Here is a 20,559-nt window from a genome sequence, read left to right as displayed (position 1 = left end):
GGGCTTCAGTAATTGCGGCTTATGGGCTCAGTAGTTGTGGCTTGCAGGCTCTAAAGCGCAGGTTCAGTAGTTGTGGCGCGTGGGCTTAGCTGCTCCGCGGCATGTGGGATCTTCCTGGACCAGGGATCGAACCCGTGTCCCCTGCATTGGCAGGTGGATTCTTAACCCCTGCGCCACCAGGGAAGTCCCTTGACTTATATTTTTAATTGCAGAATGTCTTAGTTTCTGGCCTCTAAATTATTGCAGCTCACCTTTGATGCATTTGGTTATGTTAGTTAATGGATGGCCTGGAGAAATGTTTTGAAGTTGTAAGATGACATGAATAGCTTAAGAGGTTGGGCTTTCTAGCTTCTGAACCATTTGTTGAGATTAATAAGGTCCTTTCTTTTTTAAAAAAAAATTCTTTTTAGTCGTGATAAAATACACATAACATAAAATTTATCATTTTAACCATTTGTAAGTTCAGTGTCATTAAGTACATTCTCATTATTGTGCTACAATCACTGCCATCATCTGCAGAACATTTGTCATCTTGCAAAACTGAAACTCTCAATCCATTGCACAATAACTCCCCATTCTACCCTCCTTTCAGCCCCTGACAACCATCATTCTATTTTCGGTCTCTGTAAATTTGACTGTTCTTAAGTACCTCATATAAGTGGATTCAAACAGTATTTGTCCTTTCATGACCAGCTTGTTTTACTTAGCATAACGTCTTCAGGGTTCATTTGTGTTGTAGCATGTGTCAGAATTAACTTTGTAAGAATAAATAATATTCCATTGTATGCATATGTTGTTTATCCATTTATCTGTTGATGGATACTTGCTTTGCTTCCACCTTTTGGCAGTTGTGATTAATGCTGCTATGAACGTTGATGTACAAATATCTTTTAGAGTGTCTGCTTTTCTAAAAAGTTTTTTTTAATTGAAGTATAGTTGATTTAAAATGTGTTTCAGGTGCACAGCGCAGTTATTCATATATATATACATATACATATGTTCTTTTTTAGATTCTTTTTCCTTATAGGTTATTACAAAATTTTGAGTACAGTTCCCTGTGCTATGCAGTAGGTCCTCGAGTCTCTGCTTTTAATTCTTTTAGGTATATTCCCACAAGTGAAATTGTTGAATCGTATAATGATTCTATTTTTAATTTTGGGGGGTGCTTTATTTTTATTATTCTGCTTAGATATTATCCTAATGCACTTCTTCCAGAAGAGACCAGTTATAGGAAGAGGAGAAACACTTTCATTAGTATTGCTTCAAACTCTAGGCAGACTTTTGGCCCATTATAATCAGCTTAGTATCACCCACATACTGAATAAATGAACTCATATGTCAGGTATCTACCTCAAAGTTTTGTTATCTCTGCTTCCAATCTTTGTTCAGTCACTGAGCAAATGATTGAGAGCTTACTTTATGCTAGGCACTGTAGACTAAGTATTAATGAACTTCCTCTCCTGTCCTTGGAGTACCAAGTATCATTATCATGTGTTTTGGAGTTTTGATCCCAGTTTTCTCCTAAATGGCTGGTCTTGTGTCATGTTCTCCTTTGTTTATAAACACAGATACCCCTCTGACCACCGTGGAACCAGATGGTGGTGTGGTCAGGGAACCATGGGCTGGGGTGGGTCCAGGGCTGTGGCCAGGCTGCTTGCTCTCTGCTTGTTTCTCAAAGCAGCTCTGCCTCTCTGTGGAACTTCTCCCTGTTCCTCCTTCCTTTGGCCCATCCTCTGTATATCTCTAGTCCAAATTCCAGAAGGAACCTGTCTGAATGACTTGAGTAGCTGCCATTGCCCTTACTGGGCAGAGCCTGGCCTCAGGAGTTGCTGATCAGCCTGTTAATGGGCCCCCCTTGGATCAGTGCCTGTCGCCCCCATCCAGAGAGTGGCCATCTCGACATTCCTCCCCCCGCTGCTCTGAGTCAGGAGCTGTGACAACCGAAAAGGAAGTTCCCCTGTCTGCTCTGTACCTGGGGTGGTGCTGGGCTTAATGGATATTTGCTAGCGGATGCTCGAATGGAATTCAAATTGTTAGGCCCTGGGTATGATGGTCTTGTTCATGTTTTGAATCAAAAATTGGAAAAACAAAGTCACACTGGATGGCAGATCTTTTTTGAAGAGCTTATTAGGCAAGGTTAGTAGTGAACTGTTGATTTCAATCAAGGAAAAAAGCTCTCTCTTAATAAGGTAGCATTTGTACTTGAGTGAGATACAAGAGGATTTCCAGTTGTCACGAGATATTATTAAAACTCTAATCTCTGTGAACCAGAAATATTTCCAAGTCTAAACATTTCAGTCATTTAACAGATAATCTACTGAGCATTTCCCATGCTCAGTATCAGCCCCGGGAATATAGCAGAGGACAAGCCAGTTGAGAGTCTTGCCTTCATCAAGCTTATACTTTACTATTTCAACTAAGATTTGCCATGACAGTCTTTCTGTTAGCTGAAGAGTCAGTAAAGCCTATTGAAGTAGGTTTTACCTAGTTCCAGAAAAGTCAGTAAAGTAACCAAGCTCTTGTTTCCTTGGTGCATGTTTGTGTCTGTTCATTTCCAGTATTTTTACATGTAATCTTTGGAGTGATTCTTGATTTAGAGTTTTATGAAAATTCTTTAGCGCAGTGCAGTGCAGTTGAGGTTAAATATAGTGAAAACCGGCTGAGGAAGGCTGCAGCAGAGGAGTCTGACACCAGCCCCGGCATTTGTTCAGAGCAGCCAAAGGCGGCATTTATGGTTGAATTGGATCTTGGGTCACACCTCGGAACACCTGTGGGTTAACTGAGCTGGTTCTCATTCCTCAGCTCTTTCACTTAATTGCAGAGAACTTTTTGCCCTTAGGAGGAGATACCCAGTTCTGGGTCCACATTCTCTTTGGGCCTTTACCCTTGTTGAATAAACTCAGAGACAGAAGCATTTAGGAAAGGAAAAGTTTACCTGCAAGAGAGCAAGAGAAGGACTGGCTTGCTAAACAGAAACACAAGTATTTAAAGGAAAAAAGCAATACCTATCAAGGTTTCCAAGTTTGCGTTAACTCTCCCACATGATTATCTTATTCACAAAGGTCATGACAAGTCTTCAGATATCAGTGCAGCAAAAACCAGGGATAGAATTGCTTTGTTAGGGAGTCAGGCTTATGGGAGATGTTCAAGATGCTTGAAATTTATTGTTTTTGAGATCAGAACCAGTTAGATGACCCTGTTACCTTGGGTTTATCTCAGTGGCCGGAGGTGGGTGGGGGGGGTGTCTCCTGACTGTGATATGAGAAGAGCTTAGTCATAGAGAAGCAGGGCAAAGTGACATTTTGCTGCTACACCCTCCAGAACCCATAAGCTCTAGGAGGAAGAATGGCCTGAGGGAAAAACGTGATTGCAGCATGTATTCTTGTCCCCTGGTCTACTGATGAGTCTTTGCTCCAGCGGTTTTTAAACATAACTGCTGTTAGAATCACCTAGGAGTGTTTAAAAACTACTGATGCCAGCATTTTCACTTAAATAAGAATTTAATTGCTCTGAAGTGGAGCCTGAGTATTGGTGTTTTTGGAAGTACCCCCGGTAATGTAATGTGCAGTAGAGGTTGAGGACCACTGCTTTTATCAATGCAAAGAACTGGAACTTCTGCTAGTTAACAGTGGTTTTTAAAGGCTTGGTTACGTCATGCTTCTTTTATGGATGCTTGAAATTCTGTGTGCTTTCTCTGAAGGAAAAATGGAGAAGAACTCTCCTATTTCCTGTTACCTCTGCTAGTGCTTGGTCAGTTAAAGGGAGTAACCAATATTGTTTGAAATTCTGCCCAAAACAAAACCAAACCTGGACCTTTTGGAGGTTGGCCTTCTAGAGAGGTTTTTCCCAGTCAGTTTTGATTTGGGGGGCTTAATGGAGTAGGGGTGATGATCTTGTAGATTTACTACATCCGGATTTAAGCCTGTTCACTGTTTACGTGGCTTTGTACAATGTAAAAGCTTGTTTGAGTAAAATATTGATATAAGTAAATACTAATACTGCTTTAAGATAAGATTTGTGTCTCATTTCATTTCATGGATGTTTAAAAGTGAGCTTGGCATCTCTCCAGAAATTAGTCAAGAATATTTCTAGATTTTCGCTTGTGAGTGCTCCAAAATGTATGTGATATAGTGTATTGGTCCCTAAAATGTGAATAGTATTTTATTTTCACTTCACATAGATATTTTAGAAATGACGTCTAATATCTTTGATGACATCTAGCATTTTTGGTCCTTCAGTTCCTCTTAAGAAGTTTATGACCTAATTGTTAAAAGTCCACCAAAGAAGCTATTACTAGCTGCATATTTTAGTTAATATTGGAATGATACTTCCCTAATTAAGAGGATTACAGATATGTCTGTTTCAGAATGGAAAGGAGATTTTAAAAATTGCACATCAGGCAGAAACTGGGATGCCTCTCCTTGCTTCCCTTCTGTACAGCACCTAGCAGCTGAAAGACTGCCTATTTTTTAACTTGTTTAAAACAACTATGGTGATAATTTGGTTAAATACTTCTAACTTGGATCATGATTCAGGTATACAGCAACTTCCCCACCCCCTTCATCCTTTACTGGAGTCTTGGGAAAGGATATTTTTTAAGGTGGGATGTTTAAGCTGAGAGAAACTAAATGATCACATTCATTCTCCCTTGTCTTATGGGAGCAGTTATAAGGGACATTCCTGGTGTCCTTATTTGACTACTACGATCTCTGCTTTCAGTGACCTAGTTTACAACTATGCACTTCACTCTGTGCAGGGATCCTCTTGTACCTTTGCCTCATGCCAGGGACTGTGGGCAAAGCTTGGCCTTTTCTGGCTCCTCATAAATAAAATCCTCTAGAAGACTTGGCATTGGGCCAGATATGATAGGCTTTCAAGCATAACTGACTGCAATGTCCAAGGGTCCCCAGTGTTTTCCATGAAGAAGCAGGGGCTTGGTTTATTGTTACATGCCCATTTCATCTTCCATGAACTTGATTAGGCCTGAGAGTGGCATTATTTCATTCTTTTTTATGGCTGAGCAATAGTCCATTGTATATAAGTACCACATCTTCTTCATCCATTCCCCTGTTGATGGACATTTAGGTTGCTTCCATGTCTTGGCTATTGTAAATAGTGCTGCTATGAACATTGGGGTGCTTGTATCTTTTCGAATTGGAATTTTCTCTGTATATGTGCCCAGGAGTGGGATTGCTCAGTCATACTGTATTTCTGTTTTTAGTTTTTAAGGAACCTCCATACTGTTCTTCATAGTGGTTTTACCAATTTACATTCCCACCAGCAGTATAGGAGGGTTCCCTTTTCTCCACATCCTCTCCAGCATTTATTGTTTGTAGATTTTTTTTTTTTTTTTTGTGGTACGCGGGCCTCTCACTGTTGTGCCCTCTCCCGTTGTGGAGCAAAGGCTCCGGATGCGCAGGCCCAGTGGCCATAGCTCACGGGCCTAGCCGCTCTGCGGCATGTAGGATCCTCCCAGACCAGGGCACGAACCCGCGTCCCCTGCATTGGCAGGTGGACTCTCAACCACTGTGCCACCAGGGAAGCCCTGTTTGTAGATTTTTTGATGATGGCCGTCCTGACTGGTGTGAGGTGATACCCCAATGTAGTTTTAATTTGCATTTCTCTGATAACTGGTGATGTTGAGCATCTTTTCATGAGCTTTTTGGCCATCTGTATGTTGTCTTTGGAGAAATATCTGTTTAGATTTTCTGCCCATTTTTTGATTGGGTTGTTTTCTTTTGACATAGAGCTGCGTGAGCTGTTTGTATATTTTGGAGATTAATCCTTTATTGGTCCCTTTGTTTGCAAATCTTTTCTCCCATTCTGGGAGTTGTCTTTTCATTTTGTTTATGGTTTCCTTTTGCTCAGTACACTACTGTTAACTACAGTCACCATGCTGTATTTTATATCCCCAGGACTTATTTATTTTATAACTGGAAGTTTTTACCTTTTGACCCCCTTTGCCCATTTTGCCTACTCCTCATCCCCCACCTCTGGCAATCACCAATCTGTTCTATGTATCTATGAGTTCAGCTTTTTTTTTTTTTTTTGCGGTATGCGGGCCTCTCACTGTTGTGGCCTCTCCCGCCGCGGAGCACAGGCTCCGGACGCGCAGGCTCAGCGGCCATGGCTCACGGGCCCAGCCGCTCCGCGGCATGTGGGATCCTCCCAAACTGGGGCACGAACCCACATCCCCTGCATTGGCAGGCGGACCCTCAACCACTGCGCCACCAGGGAAGCCCCAGCTTTTTTTTTTTTTAGATTCCACATAAAAGTGATATTATACAGTATTTGTCTTTCTCTGAGTTAGTTCACTTAGCATAATATTGTAAGGTCCATTCACGTAGTTGCAAATGGCAGGATTTTCTTTTTTATGATTGATATTCCACCATATTTACACATACACACACACACACACATACACACATACATACACATACACATACATACATATCACATTTTCTTTATCCATTCATCTGTTGATAGACACTTAGGTTGTTTCCATGTCTCGGTTGTTGTATGTAATGCTGCAATGAACATAGACATGCATATATCTTTTCAAGAAAGTGATTTAATTTTCTTTGAAAAATACCCAGAAGTGAAATTGCTGGATCATATGATAGTTGTATTCTATTTGAAGACACTCCATACTGTTCACCATAGTGGCTGCACCAATTTACAATTCCATCAACAGTGTACAAGTGTTCCGTTTTCTCTACATCTTTGCTTATACTTGTTATTTCATACCTTTTTGATAATAGCCATTCTAACACTGTGAGGTGATCTCTCTTTGATTTTGATTTGCATTTTCCTGATGAATAATGATGCTGAGCACCTTTTCAAATAACTGTAGGCAATCTGTATGTCTTCTCTGGAAAAATGTCTATTCCCATCCCCTGCCTGTTTTTAGGTCAGATTGCCTTATTTTCCTATTTATTTATGTGAGTTCTTTATATATTTTGGATATTAAACAGTTTCTCCCATTTGGTAGGTTGCCATTTTGTTTTGTTGATGGTTTCCTTTGCTGTGCAGAAACTTTTTGATATTGTCCCATTTGTTTATTTTTGCTTTTGTTGCCTTTGCTTTTGGTGTCAAATCCAGAAAATCATAGCCAAGACAGATGTCAGGATGCTTACTGCCTGTTTTCTTCTATGATTTTTATGGTTTAACGTTTTACATTCAAGTCTTTAATCCATTTTGAGTTAATTTTTGTGTATGGTGTAAAATAGTGGTCCAGTTTCATTCTTTTGCAGGTGGCTATCCAGTTTTCCCAACACCATTTATTGAAGAGACTATCCTTTTCCCATTGTATCCTCTTGACTCCTCTGTTGTAAATTAATTGATCATATATGTGTGGGTTTATTTCTGGGCTCTCTATAGGTTTCATTGATCTATGTATCTCCCCCACCCAACACCATACTGTTTTGATTACTGTAGCTCTCTATATAGTTTGAAACCAGGATGCATGATGCCTCCAGCTTTGTTCTTCTTTCTCAAAATGGCTTTGGCTACCTGGGGTTTTTGTGCTTCCATACAAATTTTTAAATTGTTTATTCTGTTTCTGTGAAAAATACCATTGGAATTTTGATCAGGACTGCATTGAATCTGTAGATTTCTTTGAGTAGTATGGACATTCTAACAATATTAATTATTTCAATCCATGAGCATGGAATATCTTTCCATTTATTTGTGTTTTCAATTTCTTTTATCAGTGTGTGTCTTACAGTTTTCACTGTATAGGGCTTTTACCTCCTTGGTTAAATTTATTATTTATTTATTTATTCTTTTTGATGCAATTGTAAATTATAAAAAGGACTGTTGTCTTAATTTCACTTTCTGTTTGTTTTTAGTGTCTAGAAACACAGCAGTTTTTCTGTATATTGATTTTTGTATCCTGAAACTTTACTGAATTTTATGATGAACTCTAGTAGTTTTCTGATAGCATCTTTAGGATTTTCTACGTATAGTATCATGTCATCTACACACAGTGCAGTTTTACTTCTTCCTTTCTGATTTAGATGCCTTTTATTTCTTTTTCTTCTCTGATTGCTGTGGTCAGGACTTCCAAAACTATGTTAAATAAAAGTGGTGACAGTGGATATCCTTGTCTTGTTCATGATCTTAGAGGAAATGCTTTCAGCTTTTCCCCATGGCGTATGATGCTGGCTGTAGGTTTATCATATCTGGCCTTTATTATGTTGAGGTAGGTTCCCTCTATGCCCACTTTCTGGAGAATTTTTATCATAAATGGGTGTTGAATTTTGTCAGCAGCTTTTTTTGCATCTGTTGAGATGGTCATTTTTTAAACTTTTTATTTATTTATTTATTTTTTTTGCGGTACGCGGGCCTCTCACTGTTGTGGCCTCTCCCATTGCAGAGCACAGGCTCCGGACGCGCAGGCTCAGGGGCCATGGCTCACGGGCCTAGCCACTCCGCGGCATGTGGATCTTCCCGGACCGGGGCACGAACCTGTGTCCTCTGCATCGGCAGGCGGACTCTTAACCACTGCGCCACCAGGGAAGCCCTAACTTTTTATTTTATGTTGAAGTATAGTTGATTAACAATATTGTGTTAGTTTTAGGTATACAGCAAAGTGATTCAGTTATACATATACATGTATCTATTCTTTTCCAAATTCTTTTCTCATTTAGGTGGTTACATAATATCGAGCAGAGTTCCCTGTGCTATACAGTAGGTCCTTGTTGGTTATCCATTTTATTTTATTTTATTTTTTAACATCTTTATTGGAGTATAATTGCTTTACAACGGTGTGTTAGTTTCTGCTTTATAACAAAGTGAATCAGTTATACATATGTTCCCATATCTCTTCCCTCTTGCGTCTCCCTCCCTCCCACCCTCCCTATCCCACCCCTCTAGGTGGTCACAAAGCACCGAGCTGATCTCCCTGTGCCATGCGGCTGCTTCCCACTAGCTATCTATTTTACGTTTGGTAGTGTATATATGTCCATGCCACTCTCTCACTTTGTCACAGCTTACCCTTCTCCCTCCCCATATCCTCAAGTCCATTCTCTAGTAGGTCTGTGTCTTTATTCCCGTCTTGCCCCTAGGTTCTTCATGACCTTTTTTTCCCTTAGATTCCATATGTATGTTTTAGCATACAATATTTGTTTTTCTCTTTCTGACTTACTTCACTCTGTATGACAGACTCTAGGTCCATCCACCTCACTACAAAAAACTCAATTTTCGTTTCTTTTTATGACTGAGTAATAGTCCATTGTGTATATGTGCCACATCTTTTTTATCCATTCATCTGTTGATGGACACTTAGGTTGTTTCCATGTTCTAGCTATTGTAAATAGTGCTGCAGTGAACATTGTGGTACATGAGTCTTTTTGAATTATGGTTTTCTCAGGGTATATGCCCAGTGGTGGGATTGCTGGGTCGTATGGTAGTTCTATTTTTAGATTTTTAAGGAACCTCCATACTGTTCTCCATAGTGGCTGTATCAATTTACATTCCCACCAACAGTCAAGAGGGTTCCCTTTTCTCCACACCCTCTCCAGCATTTATTGTTTGTAGATTTTTTGATGATGGCCATTCTAACTGGTGTGAGATGATATCTCATTGTAGTTTTGATTTGCATTTCTCTAATGATTAATGATGTTGAGCATTCTTTCATGTGTTTGTTGGCAATCTGTATATCTTCTTTGGAGAAATGTCTATTTAGGTCTTCTGCCCATTTTTGGATTGGGTTGTTTGTCTTTTTGATATTGAGCTGCATGAGCTGCTTGTAAATTTTGGAGATTAATCCTTTGTCAGTTGCTTCATTTGCAAATATTTTCTCCCATTCTGAGGGTTGTCTTTTGGTCTTGTTTATGGTTTCCTTTGCTGTGCAAAAGCTTTGAAGTTTCATTAGGTCCCATTTGTTTATTTTTGTTTTTATTTCCATTTCTCTAGGAGGTGGGTCAAAAAGGATCTTGCTGTGATTTATGTCACAGAGTGTTCTGCCTATGTTTTCCTCTAAGAGTTTGATAGTGTCTGGCCTTACATTTAGGTCTTTAATCCATTTTGAGCTTATTTTTGTGTATGGTGTTAGGGAGTGTTCTAATTTCATACTTTTACATGTAGCTGTCCAGTTTTCCCAGCACCACTTATTGAAGAGGCTGTCTTTTCTCCACTGTATATTCTTGCCTCCTTTATGGTTATCCATTTTAAATATAGCAGTGTGTACATGTCAATCCCAAGCTCCCTAACTATCCCATCCCCCCACCCCTTCCTCCCTGGTAACCATAAGTTCATTCTTTAAGTCTGTGAGTCTGTTTCTGTTTTGTAAATAAGTTCATTTGTATCATTGTTTTCTAGATTCCTCATATAAGCGATATCACATGATATTTGTCTTCCTCTGTCTGACTTACTTCACTCAGTATGACGATCTCTAGGTCCATCCATGTTGCTGCAAATGGCATTATTTCATTCTTTTTAATGGCTGAGTAATATTCCATTGTATATATATACCACATCATCTTTATCCACTCCTCTGTCGATGGACGTTTAGGTTGTTTCCTTGTCTTGGCTATTGTAAACAGTGCTGCAATGAACACTGGGGTGCATGTATCCTTTCAGACCATGTTTTTCTCTGCATATATGCCTAGGAGTGGGATTGCAGAATCATATGATAGCTCTGTTTTAAGTTTTTCAAGGAACCTCTGTACTGTTCTCCATAGTGGCTGTACCAATTTACATTCCCACCAACAGTATAGGAGAGTTCTCTTTTCTCCACACCCTCTCCAGCATTTTTTGTTTGTAGATTTTTTGATGATGGCCATTCTAACCAGTGTGAGGTGATATCTCATTGTAGTTTTGATTTGCATTTTTCTTATAATTAGTGATGTTGAACATCTTTTCATTCACCCTTGGTCATCTGTATGTCTTCTTTGGAGAAATGTCTATTTAGGTCTTCTGCCCATTTTTTGATTGGATTGTTTGTTTTTATGATATTAAGCCACATGAGCTCTTTGTAAATTTTGGAGATTAATCCCTTGTTGGTTGCATTGCTTGCAAATATTTTCTCCCATTCTGTGTGTTTTTGTTTGTTTGTTTGTTTTGTTTTTTTTCTTTGATTATATTTATTTATTTATTTATGGCTGTGTTGGGTCTTCGTTTCTGTGCGAGGGCTTTCTCTAGTTGTGGCAAGCGGGGGCCACTCTTCATCGCGGTGCGCGGGCCTCTCACTGTGGCGGCCTCTCTTGTTGCGGAGCACAGGCTCCAGACGCGCAGGCTCAGTAATTGTGGCTCACGGGCCCAGTTGCTCCGCGGCATGTGGGATCTTCCCAGACCAGGGCTCGAACCTGTGTCCCCTGCATTGGCAGGCAGATTCTCAACCACTGCGCCACCAGGGAAGCCCCCTGTGTGTTGTTTTTTGATTTTGTTTATGGTTTCTTTTGCTGTGCAAAAGCTTTTGAGTTTAATTAGGCCCCATTTGTTTTTATTTCCATTACTCTGGGAGACAGATCAAAAAAGATATTGCTGTGATTTATGTCAGAGAGTGTTCTGCCTGTGTTTTCCTCTAAGAGTTTTATAGTATCCAGTCTTACATTTAGGTCTTTAATCCGTTTTGAGTTTATTTTTGTGTATGGTGTTAAAGAGTGTTCTAATACCATTTTTTTACATGTAGCTGTCCAGTTTTCCCAGCACCATTCATTGAAGAGTCTGTCTTTCCTCCATTGTATAGTCTTGCCTACTTTGTCATAGATTAATTGACCATAGGTGCATGGGTTTATTTCTGGGCTTTCTGCCCTGTTCTGTTGATCAATTTCTGTTTTTGTGCCAGTACCATACTGTTTTGATAACTATAGCTTTGTAGTAGAGTCTGAAGTCAGGGAGCCTGATTTCTCCAGCTCTGTTTTTCTTTCTCAGGATTGCTTTGGCTATTTGGGGCCTTTTGTGTCTCCATACAAATAAAAATTTTTTTTGTTCTAGTTCTTTGAAAAATGCCATTGGTAATTTGATAGGGATTGCATTGAATTAGATTGCCTTGGGAAGTATAGTCGTTTTGACACTATTGATTCTTCCAATCCAAGAACATGGTATATCTTTCCATCTGTTCATGTCATCTTCAGTTTCTTTCATCAGCATCTTACAGTTTTTGGAGTACAGGTCTTTTGCCTCCTTAGGTAGGTTTATTCCTAGGTGTCTTATTCTTTTTGCTGTGATGGTAAATGGGGTTGTTTCTTGAATTTCTGATCTTTCATTGTTAGTGTATAGAAATGCAACAGATTTCTGTGTATTAGTTTTGTATCCTGCAACTTTACCAGATTCATTGATGAGCTCTAGTAGTTTTCTGGTAGTGTCTTTAGGATTTTCTGTGTATAGTATTGTGTCATCTGCACACAGTGACAGTTTTACTTCTTCTTTTCCAATTTGGATTCCTTTTATTTCTTTCTCTTCTCTGCTGTGGTTAGGACTTCCAAAACTATGTTGAATAAAAGCGGCAAGACTGGACATCCTTGTCCTGTTTCTGATTTTAGAGGAAATTGCTTTCAACTTTTTCCCATTGAGTATGATGCTGGCTGTAGATTTCTCATATCTGGCCTTTATTATGTTGAGGTATGTTCCCTCTATGCCCTCTTTATGGAGGGCTTTTTTTTTTAATCATAAATGGGTGTTGAATTTTGTCAGAAGCTTTTTCTGCATCTGTTGAGATGATCATATGGTGTTTTGGGTTTTTTAAAAAAATTTTTTTGTTTTTGATGTGAACATTTTTAAAGTCTTTATTGAATTTGTTACAGTATTGCTTCTTTATTTTGTTACAATATTGCTTCTACAATATTGGTTTTTTTTATGTTTTGGTTTTTTGGCCATGAGGCATGTGGGATCTTAGCTACTTGACCAGGGATCGAACCCACACCCCCTGCATTGGAAGGCAAAGTTTTAACCACTGGACTGCCAGGGAAGTCCCGATCATATGGTTTTTATCCTTCAATTTGTTGATATGGTTTATCACACTGATTGATTTGCGGATATTGAAAAATCTTTGCATCTCTGGGATAAATCCCACTTGTCGTGGTGTATAATCATTTTAATGTATTGTTGAATTCAGTTTGCTCAAATTTTGTTGAGGACTTTTGCATTTTTTTATCGTTGACATTAGCCTGTAATTTTCTTTTTGTGTGATATCTTTGTCTGGTTTTGCTATCAGGGTGATGGGAGCCTAATAGAATGAGTTTGAAAGCACACCTTCCTCTGAAATTTTTTGGAATAGTATGAGAAGTGTAGGTATTAACTCTTCTCTACATGTTTGGTAGAATTCACCAGTGAAGCCATCTGGTCCTGAACTTTTGTTTGTAGGGTTTTTCTTTTTTTGTTAAATTACTGATTCAGTTTTGTTAGTGGTAATTTGTTCAGTATTTTCTGTTTCTTCCTGGTGGTTCACTGTTGGGAGATTATTTGTTTCTAGTAATTTGTCCATTTATTGTAGGTTGCCCATTTTTTTGGCATATAGTTGTTTGTAGTAGTCTCTTAATGATCCTTTGTCTTTCTGTGATGTCCATTGTAACTTCTCCTTTTTCATTTCTGATTTTATTGATTTGGGCCCTCTTTTTTTTCTTGATGAGTGTGGCTAAAGGTTTATTACTTTTGTGTGCCTTTTCAAAGAACCAGCTCTTAGTTTCATTGATTTTTTTTTCTATTTTTTTAGTCTCTATTTCATTTCTTTCTTTAAAAAATTTTTTTATTTTATGTTGGAGTATAGTTGATAACAATGCTGTGTTAGTTTCAGGTGTACAGCAAAGTGTTTCAGTTATACATATACATGTATCCATTCTTTTTCAAGTTCTTTTCCCATTTAGGTTATTACAGAATATTGAGCAGAGTTCCCTATGCTATACAGTAGGCCCGTAGTTTCAGCTTTTAGTTTCATTGATTTTTTTCTATTGTTTTCTAGTCTCTATTTCATTTATTTCTGCTCTGATCTTTATGCTTTCTTTTCTTCTACCAATTTTGGGTATTCTTCTTTTTCTAGTTCCTTTAGGTGTAAGTTTAGGTTGTTTATTTGAGATTTTTCTTGTTTCCTTAGGTAAGCTTGTATTGCTGTAAACCTCTCTTTTTGAACCGCTTTTGCTGTGTCCCATAGATTTTGGATCGTTTTGTTTTTGTTTTCATTTATCTCCAGGTATTTTTCTATTTCCTGTTTGATTTCTTCAGTGATTCATTAGTTGTTTAGTAGCATATTGTTTAGCCTCCACCTATTTGTGGGTTTTTTGTAGTTTTTTTCTTGTAGTTGTTTTTTTAGTCTCATAGTGTTGTGGTCACAAAAAATCCTTGATATGATTTCAGTTTTCTCAAATTTAGTAAGGTTTGTTCTGTGGCCTAGCATGTGATCTATCCTGGAGAATGTTCCATGTGCATTTGAAAAGAATGTGTAGTCTGCTGCTTTTGGATGGAATCTTCTATCTGTATCTGCTAAGTGTTCCTGATATAATGCGTCATTTGAGGCCAATGTTTCCTTAGTGATTTTTTTGTCTGGATGATCTGTTCATTAATGTAAGTGGGGTATTAAAAGTCCCCTGCTACTATTGCGTTACTGTCAATTTCTCCCCTTATGTCCATTAATATTTGCTTTATGTATTTAAGTGCTCCTATGTTGGGTGTATATATATATATATATATATATATATATATATATTTTAAAATTTTATTTATTTTTTGGCTGTGTTGGGTCTTTGTTGCTCTGTGCGGGCTTTTCTCTAGTGCAGTGAGCAGGGGCTACTCTTCGTTTTGGTGCATGGGCTTCTCATTGAGGTGGCTTCTCTTGTTGCAGTGCATGGGCTCTAGGCACACGGGCTTAAGTAGTTGTGGTGCGTGGGCTCAGTAGTAGCGGCACACAGGTTGTAGGGCGTGCAGCCTTCACTAGTTGTGGCTCACAGGCTCTAGAGCGCAGGCTTAGTAGTTATGGCCCATGGGCTTAGTTGCTCTGCAGCATGTGGGATCTTCCTGGACCAGGGCTCGAATCCGTGTTGCCTGCATTGGCAGGCGGATTCTTTTTTTTTTTTTTTTTGTGGTACGTGGGCCTCCCACTGCTGTGGCCTCTCCCGCTGCGGAGCACAGGCTCCGGACACACAGGCTCAGCAGCCATGGCTCACGGGCCCAGCCGCTCCGCGGCATGTGGGATCCTCCCAGACCAGGGCACGAACCCATGTCCCCTGCATTGGCAGGTGGACTCCCAACCACTGCGCCACCAGGGAAGCCCGGCAGGCGGATTCTTAACTACTGCGCCACCAGGGAAGTTGTGGGTGTATATATATTTACAATTGTTATATCTTCTTGAATTGATCCCCTGATCACATGTAAAGTCCTTCTTTGTCTCTTGTAGAAGTCTGTTTTAAAGTCTATTTTTTCTGATATAGATATTGTTATTCAAGCTTTTTTTGATTTCCATTTGCATAGAACACCTTTTTTCTATCCCCTCACTTACAGTCTTTGTGTGTCTTTAAGATATGAAGTGAATCTTTTGTAGGCAGCATATACAGGTCTTGTTTTTGTATCCATTTAGCCACTCTGTGTCTTTTGATTGGGGCATTTAGTCAGTTTACATTTATGATGATTATTGATTATGTTCTTATTGCTATTTTGTTCATTGTTTTGGGGTTGTTTTTGTAGGTCTTTATTTTTCTTTCTTCTTTTGTTCTCTTGTGATTTGATGACTATCTTTAGTGTTAGATTGTAATTCCTTTCTCTGTTTTGTGTATCTTTTATAGATTTTTTTGGTTTGTGGTTACCATGAGGTAGGGGGGTGTGTGTGTGTGTATGTGAGAGAGAGAGAGAGAGTATGTATATGTGTACGATTGTTTTAAGTTGCTTATCTCTTAATTTGAAATGCGTTTTAACAACCATGCATTTGTACTCTCACAGTTATTGTTTTTGATGTCATTATTTTACATCTAATTATTTTGTGCATCCCTTAACTGCTCATTGTGGATATAGATGGTTTTACTTTTGTAATGTAACCTTCCTAGTAGCTTTGTATGTCGATGATTTACTACCTTTACTGTATATTTGGCTTTACTGATGAGCCTTTTCCTTTCATAAGTTCCAAGTTTTTAGTTGTGGTCATTTCTTTTTGCTTAGAGAAGTTCCTTTAATATTCCTTGTAGTGCTGGTGTGGTGGTGCTGAACTCTTTTAGCTTTTGCTTGTCTATAAAACTTTTGATTTATCCATCAAATCTGAACAAGAGCCTTGCTGGGTATTCTTGGTTGTAGGCTTTTCCCTTTCATCACTTTAAATATATCATGCCACTCCCTTCTGGCCTGCAGAGTTTTTGCTGAAAAGCCAGCTGATAGCGTTATGGGAGTTCCCAGTATTAACTTCTTGCTTTTCCCTTTCTGCTTTTAATATTCTCTCTTTATCTTTAATTTTTGCCGTTTTTAATTACAGTGTGTCTTGGTGTGGTTCTCTTTGGGTTAATTCTGTTTAGGACTCTCTGTGCTTCCCAGACTTGAATGTCTTTTTCCTTTCCCAGGTTAGGCAAGTTTTCAGCTGCTGTGTCTTCAAATTTTTTCTCAGCTTCTTTCTCTCTCTGTTCTCCCTCTGGAATCTCCCTATAATGTGAATATTAGTGCCACGTAATGCTGTCCCAGAGGTCTCTTAAACTCTTCTCATTTCTTTTAATTATTTTTTTTTTCTGTTCAGCATCAGTGATTTCCACTACTCTGTCAGCTAGCTGATTCATTCCTCTGTGTCATTTGATCTACTGTTGATTCCTACTAGTGTTTTTCATTTTAGTTATTGTATTCTTCATCTCTGGTAGGTAGTTCTTTATATTTTCTAACTCTTTGTTGTAAACTTCTAACTTCTTGCTCTGTGCATCCATTCTTCTCCCAAGTTCTTTGATCATCTTTATGATTATTACCCTGAATTCTTTCTTGGATAGACTGCCTGTATCCACTTCACTTAGTTCTTCTTCTGGAGTTTATCTTGTTCCTTCGTTTGAAATATGTTCCTCTATCACCTCATTTTCCCTAACTTAAATTTCTATGTATCTGGTAGGTTGGCTTCATTTCCTGAGCTTGGAGAAGTGGCCTTTTGCAGGCGATGTCCTGTGTATCCCAGCAGTGTACTCCCCTCTCATCACCAGATCTGTATGCTCTAGGGATGCCTCCTCTGTTGGCTGTGTGGCTCCTCCTGTTGTGGCAGGCTGACTGGTGTGAGCAGTCTAGTAGGCTTGGTTGGCCCCTGGTCCAGTTGGTTGCCAGGCCCTGCCTTGTGCACAGGCTACTCCCTGCTAGTTGCCAGGGTTGGGTCATGAGGTGGCTGGCTGTGGAACCCCAGGGGGCCCTGGGGCTAGTGCTGTCTCAGGGGTCAGCAGAGTCAGGGTCCAGGAGACCCCAGTTAGGGCTGGTGCCTGCCCACTAGTGGGTGAAGCCTGGTCCTGGGGCTAGTGCTGGTCTACTAGACTAACCGCTCCTTTTAAATATTCAGTTCCCACCTGTGGTCTTACATTGCTAAGCCTTCCTGAAGTTCTCTAACAGTGATCAATTCTGGCATTCTCTTTTTTATTTTTGGGTTTATCTGATGGAGGAGGAAGAGGCAAAAAATCTTTATCATCTTGAAACCAATGTCAATTATCTGTCTTTACTAATAGACTGTGATATACATGAGGACAGGGGATTACCTTGGTTTCTCTGGATGAGCAAAATGCGGGGCATATCTTAAATGCTCATTAAATATTTATTGAATGACTAATACTTCGTGTAACTATTTTGCATTCGCCACATTCCCATTCATAAAGCCTCTATTAGGGCAGGTGGCATTATCCTCAGTTTTCAAAGAATATGACTATTTTTAAACTTCTTAGTATCTGTGACCAAATTAGTTGCTTTTCCAAAGGGCTGCATTACCATGAACAATCATATGAAACCCAGGGCACAGGGTTTCCTTACTCTTAACCTATTATTTACCCCCAACCTCCCTGTCCTTCCCTCCAACAAGAAGTAAGTCAGTAAGAGACTCCCAGGCACTAAGATGGTATTTTGATTTGTCTCCCTGGTCACATTTTCTCCCCACATATATACGGAAACCTGATTTTACAAATCTGAAAGTTCCTCTACAAGATATTTTTCTTTGTAAGCCACTCTTGGAGCTGGCCAAAGTGACAAAACAGAGTTATGAGGGTGAGGAAATGAGATGCTGTGGGTTTAGTGCTGTATCTTATGACTTCCTCCTCAGATCCCAAATGCTAGAAACAATCCATGACTATTTTCTTATATAAAGCTACTTATTAAGCAGAACTCCAGAGCATTAATGGTATCAGAATTCATTCACTTTTATAAAACCAAAAATGTTTAAAGGTAACATGTCTCCTCACATCAGGGGAGAGATGGGTATTTAGGGGGGTGACAATGAGTAGAGTGCAATTGGCAGACTGTCCTCCCAAGAGGTGCAGGTCTCATTGAGAGAGATCAGGACATATCCAGCCTGAAAATAGCTGCTTGTGCACTGCTGCCTTCCCTTCTTTTCCCCCTTTTCTTGGCAGAGTGCTAGTAATGTCATTTATAGCCAGGTTTATTTTTACTTTATAAAATCAAATGTGTATTTTAAGAAATACCTTTCTCAAGCTGAGAAATCAGTTTAAATCTTATCTGATAGGTGTTTAAGGAATATCCATGTGCTCAGCTATTTTTTAAAAATAAATTTATTATTTTTGGCTATGTTGGGTCTTTGTTGCTGCGCGCGGGTTTTCTCTAGTTGCGGCGAGCAGGGGCTAATCTTCGTTGTGGTGCGTGGGCTTCTCATTGTGGTGGCTTCTCTTGTTGTGGAGCACGGGCTCTAGGCTCATGGGCTTCAGAAGCTGTGGCTCGCAGGCTCTACAGCGCAGGCTCAGTAGTTGTGGCGCATAGGCTCAGTTGCTCCGTGGCATGTGGGATCGTCCTGGACCAGGGCTCGAACCCGTGTCCCCTGCATTGGCAGGCAGATTCTTAACCACTGCGCCACCAGGGAAGCCCCCTGTGCTTCAGCTATTATGAAAACAACGGAGAGTAGATGGAAAGGTGAAGATTATTCAGCAGCAAGATTCTACTAGTATAAAATACAGCTCTGGAAGGGCAGCATTCTTGATGGCAGGGAACGTGCTACTTCTGAGACTAGTGAGGGCATGTCCTGTGAAAATTGGCAGGGCTGAATACAGACTCTCCAGCCCTCACAGGACTACGTCCTCTAAGAATTCTTTATAACTGCTCTTCTGTTCACATTGTAATGTTTTTCCCCAATGTTCTGGCCTTCTTCACAGACACTATTAGAAAATTGAAGTTCATGTAGAATTAGTATTACATGGCTCAGCATTTGCCTTTTTTCCACTGTTGACTGGGACCTCTGTGGGAGTGAAGAGGGGAGCTAGAGTTGTAAGTAGTTTTTGTTAATACTTCACACCTAGGGAAACACGTTGGTGGGAAGTGGTCAGAATGAGAGAAAATGATGTTTTAACCTTAAGGGAATGTTTAATCAGATTATTTCTTTAGCGTTACTCAGAAAATGAACTTTTTTTTTTCTGGTCTGGGTGAAATTATTAATTATTAATAATTAATAGAAATTATTAATAGCTGTTCTAAAAGGGAGGGGAAATAATTATGAAAGTATACTGAAGCTTCTTATAAAATATTTTTTGGTAAAATAGGTCCATGTTTCAGCACCCTCACTGGTGACAGTTACTGAAACAGCAGATGCATCTCATTAAAAGGCAGTTAGGCTACAGACTCTGAGGACAGAGTTAGAAGGGAGGCATTTCCCTGCACAAAAGGGAACCAGAGATATGCTAAGTGCTTAAAACTAGTTTTGAGCTTGTTTTGGGCACTAGTATTGAATAACCATTTGCTAGTTTGGCTATGTCCAATTATAAAGAGGTTAAGAATGATTATTCTGTTGAGAATATTGTGTCTAGCTACATTGATGAGAAAGATAATATATGTGGAAGTCCTGCTAACACAGAACTTAGAAAAGGGAAAGTAATAGATAAGTTCATCGATGGCCACCCATGCAAGGGTAAGAAAATCCTAATTCTAAGGACTAGCTCTAGACTCCCAAACAAAAAAAGATCCACAGAAGTGCCGATTTATGATGTCTCCACAGGGCTTAGGAGAAATAATGTGCAGCCATGATTTATATCTCTTTGATTACATATTTACCATATAATTTTCAGAAAACAAATCCCAATATTTGGAAGTACTGAATTCGGCAGTACCTAGACCTACTTCTGGTGCATAACCAGATGAGCTTTCTATCTTAAAGTTAATTTTTTTCTATTGAAAATATTGGCATTAACTTTTTTTTAAATATAAATATTTATTTTTGGCTGCGTTGGGTCTTTGTTGCTGTGTGCAGGCTTTCTCTAGTTGCTGTGTGGTGGCTTCTCATTGTGGTGGCTTCTCTTGTTGCGGAGCACAGGCTCTAGGTGCGTGGGCTTCAGTAGTTGTGGCACGCAGGTTTAGTTGCTCCATAGCATGTGGGATCTTCCCGGACGAGGGCTCGAACCTGTGTCTCCTGCTTTGGCAGGCAGATTCTTAACTACTGTGCCACCAGGGAAGTCCTGGCATTAAGTTTTAAAAAAG

The 20,559-nt window shown here is 39.5% G+C and overlaps 1 protein-coding gene across 1 annotated transcript in view; it reads left to right on the top strand.

Annotated features, from left to right (window-relative positions):
- The window catches only part of SLC60A2 (solute carrier family 60 member 2), a 36,279-nt gene extending 15,963 nt beyond the window's left edge, over window positions 1-20,316 (top strand). Inside the window, exon 4 of the mRNA XM_027088535.1 lies at window positions 19,245-20,316. Within this exon, the coding sequence (XP_026944336.1) occupies window positions 19,245-19,273 (29 nt within the window). The 3' untranslated portion in view covers window positions 19,274-20,316. The remainder of the gene's footprint in view (window positions 1-19,244) is intronic.
- The last annotated feature ends 243 nt before the right edge of the window (window positions 20,317-20,559 follow it).

This window comes from Aethalodelphis obliquidens, unplaced genomic scaffold, assembly GCF_003676395.1.
Source record: "Aethalodelphis obliquidens isolate GAN/ISIS:26980383/991018 unplaced genomic scaffold, ASM367639v1 scaffold3, whole genome shotgun sequence".
NCBI lineage: Eukaryota > Metazoa > Chordata > Mammalia > Artiodactyla > Delphinidae > Aethalodelphis > Aethalodelphis obliquidens.
The sequence above is the reverse complement of the archived record's forward strand: the minus strand, read 5'-3'. Positions and strand labels throughout refer to the sequence as shown.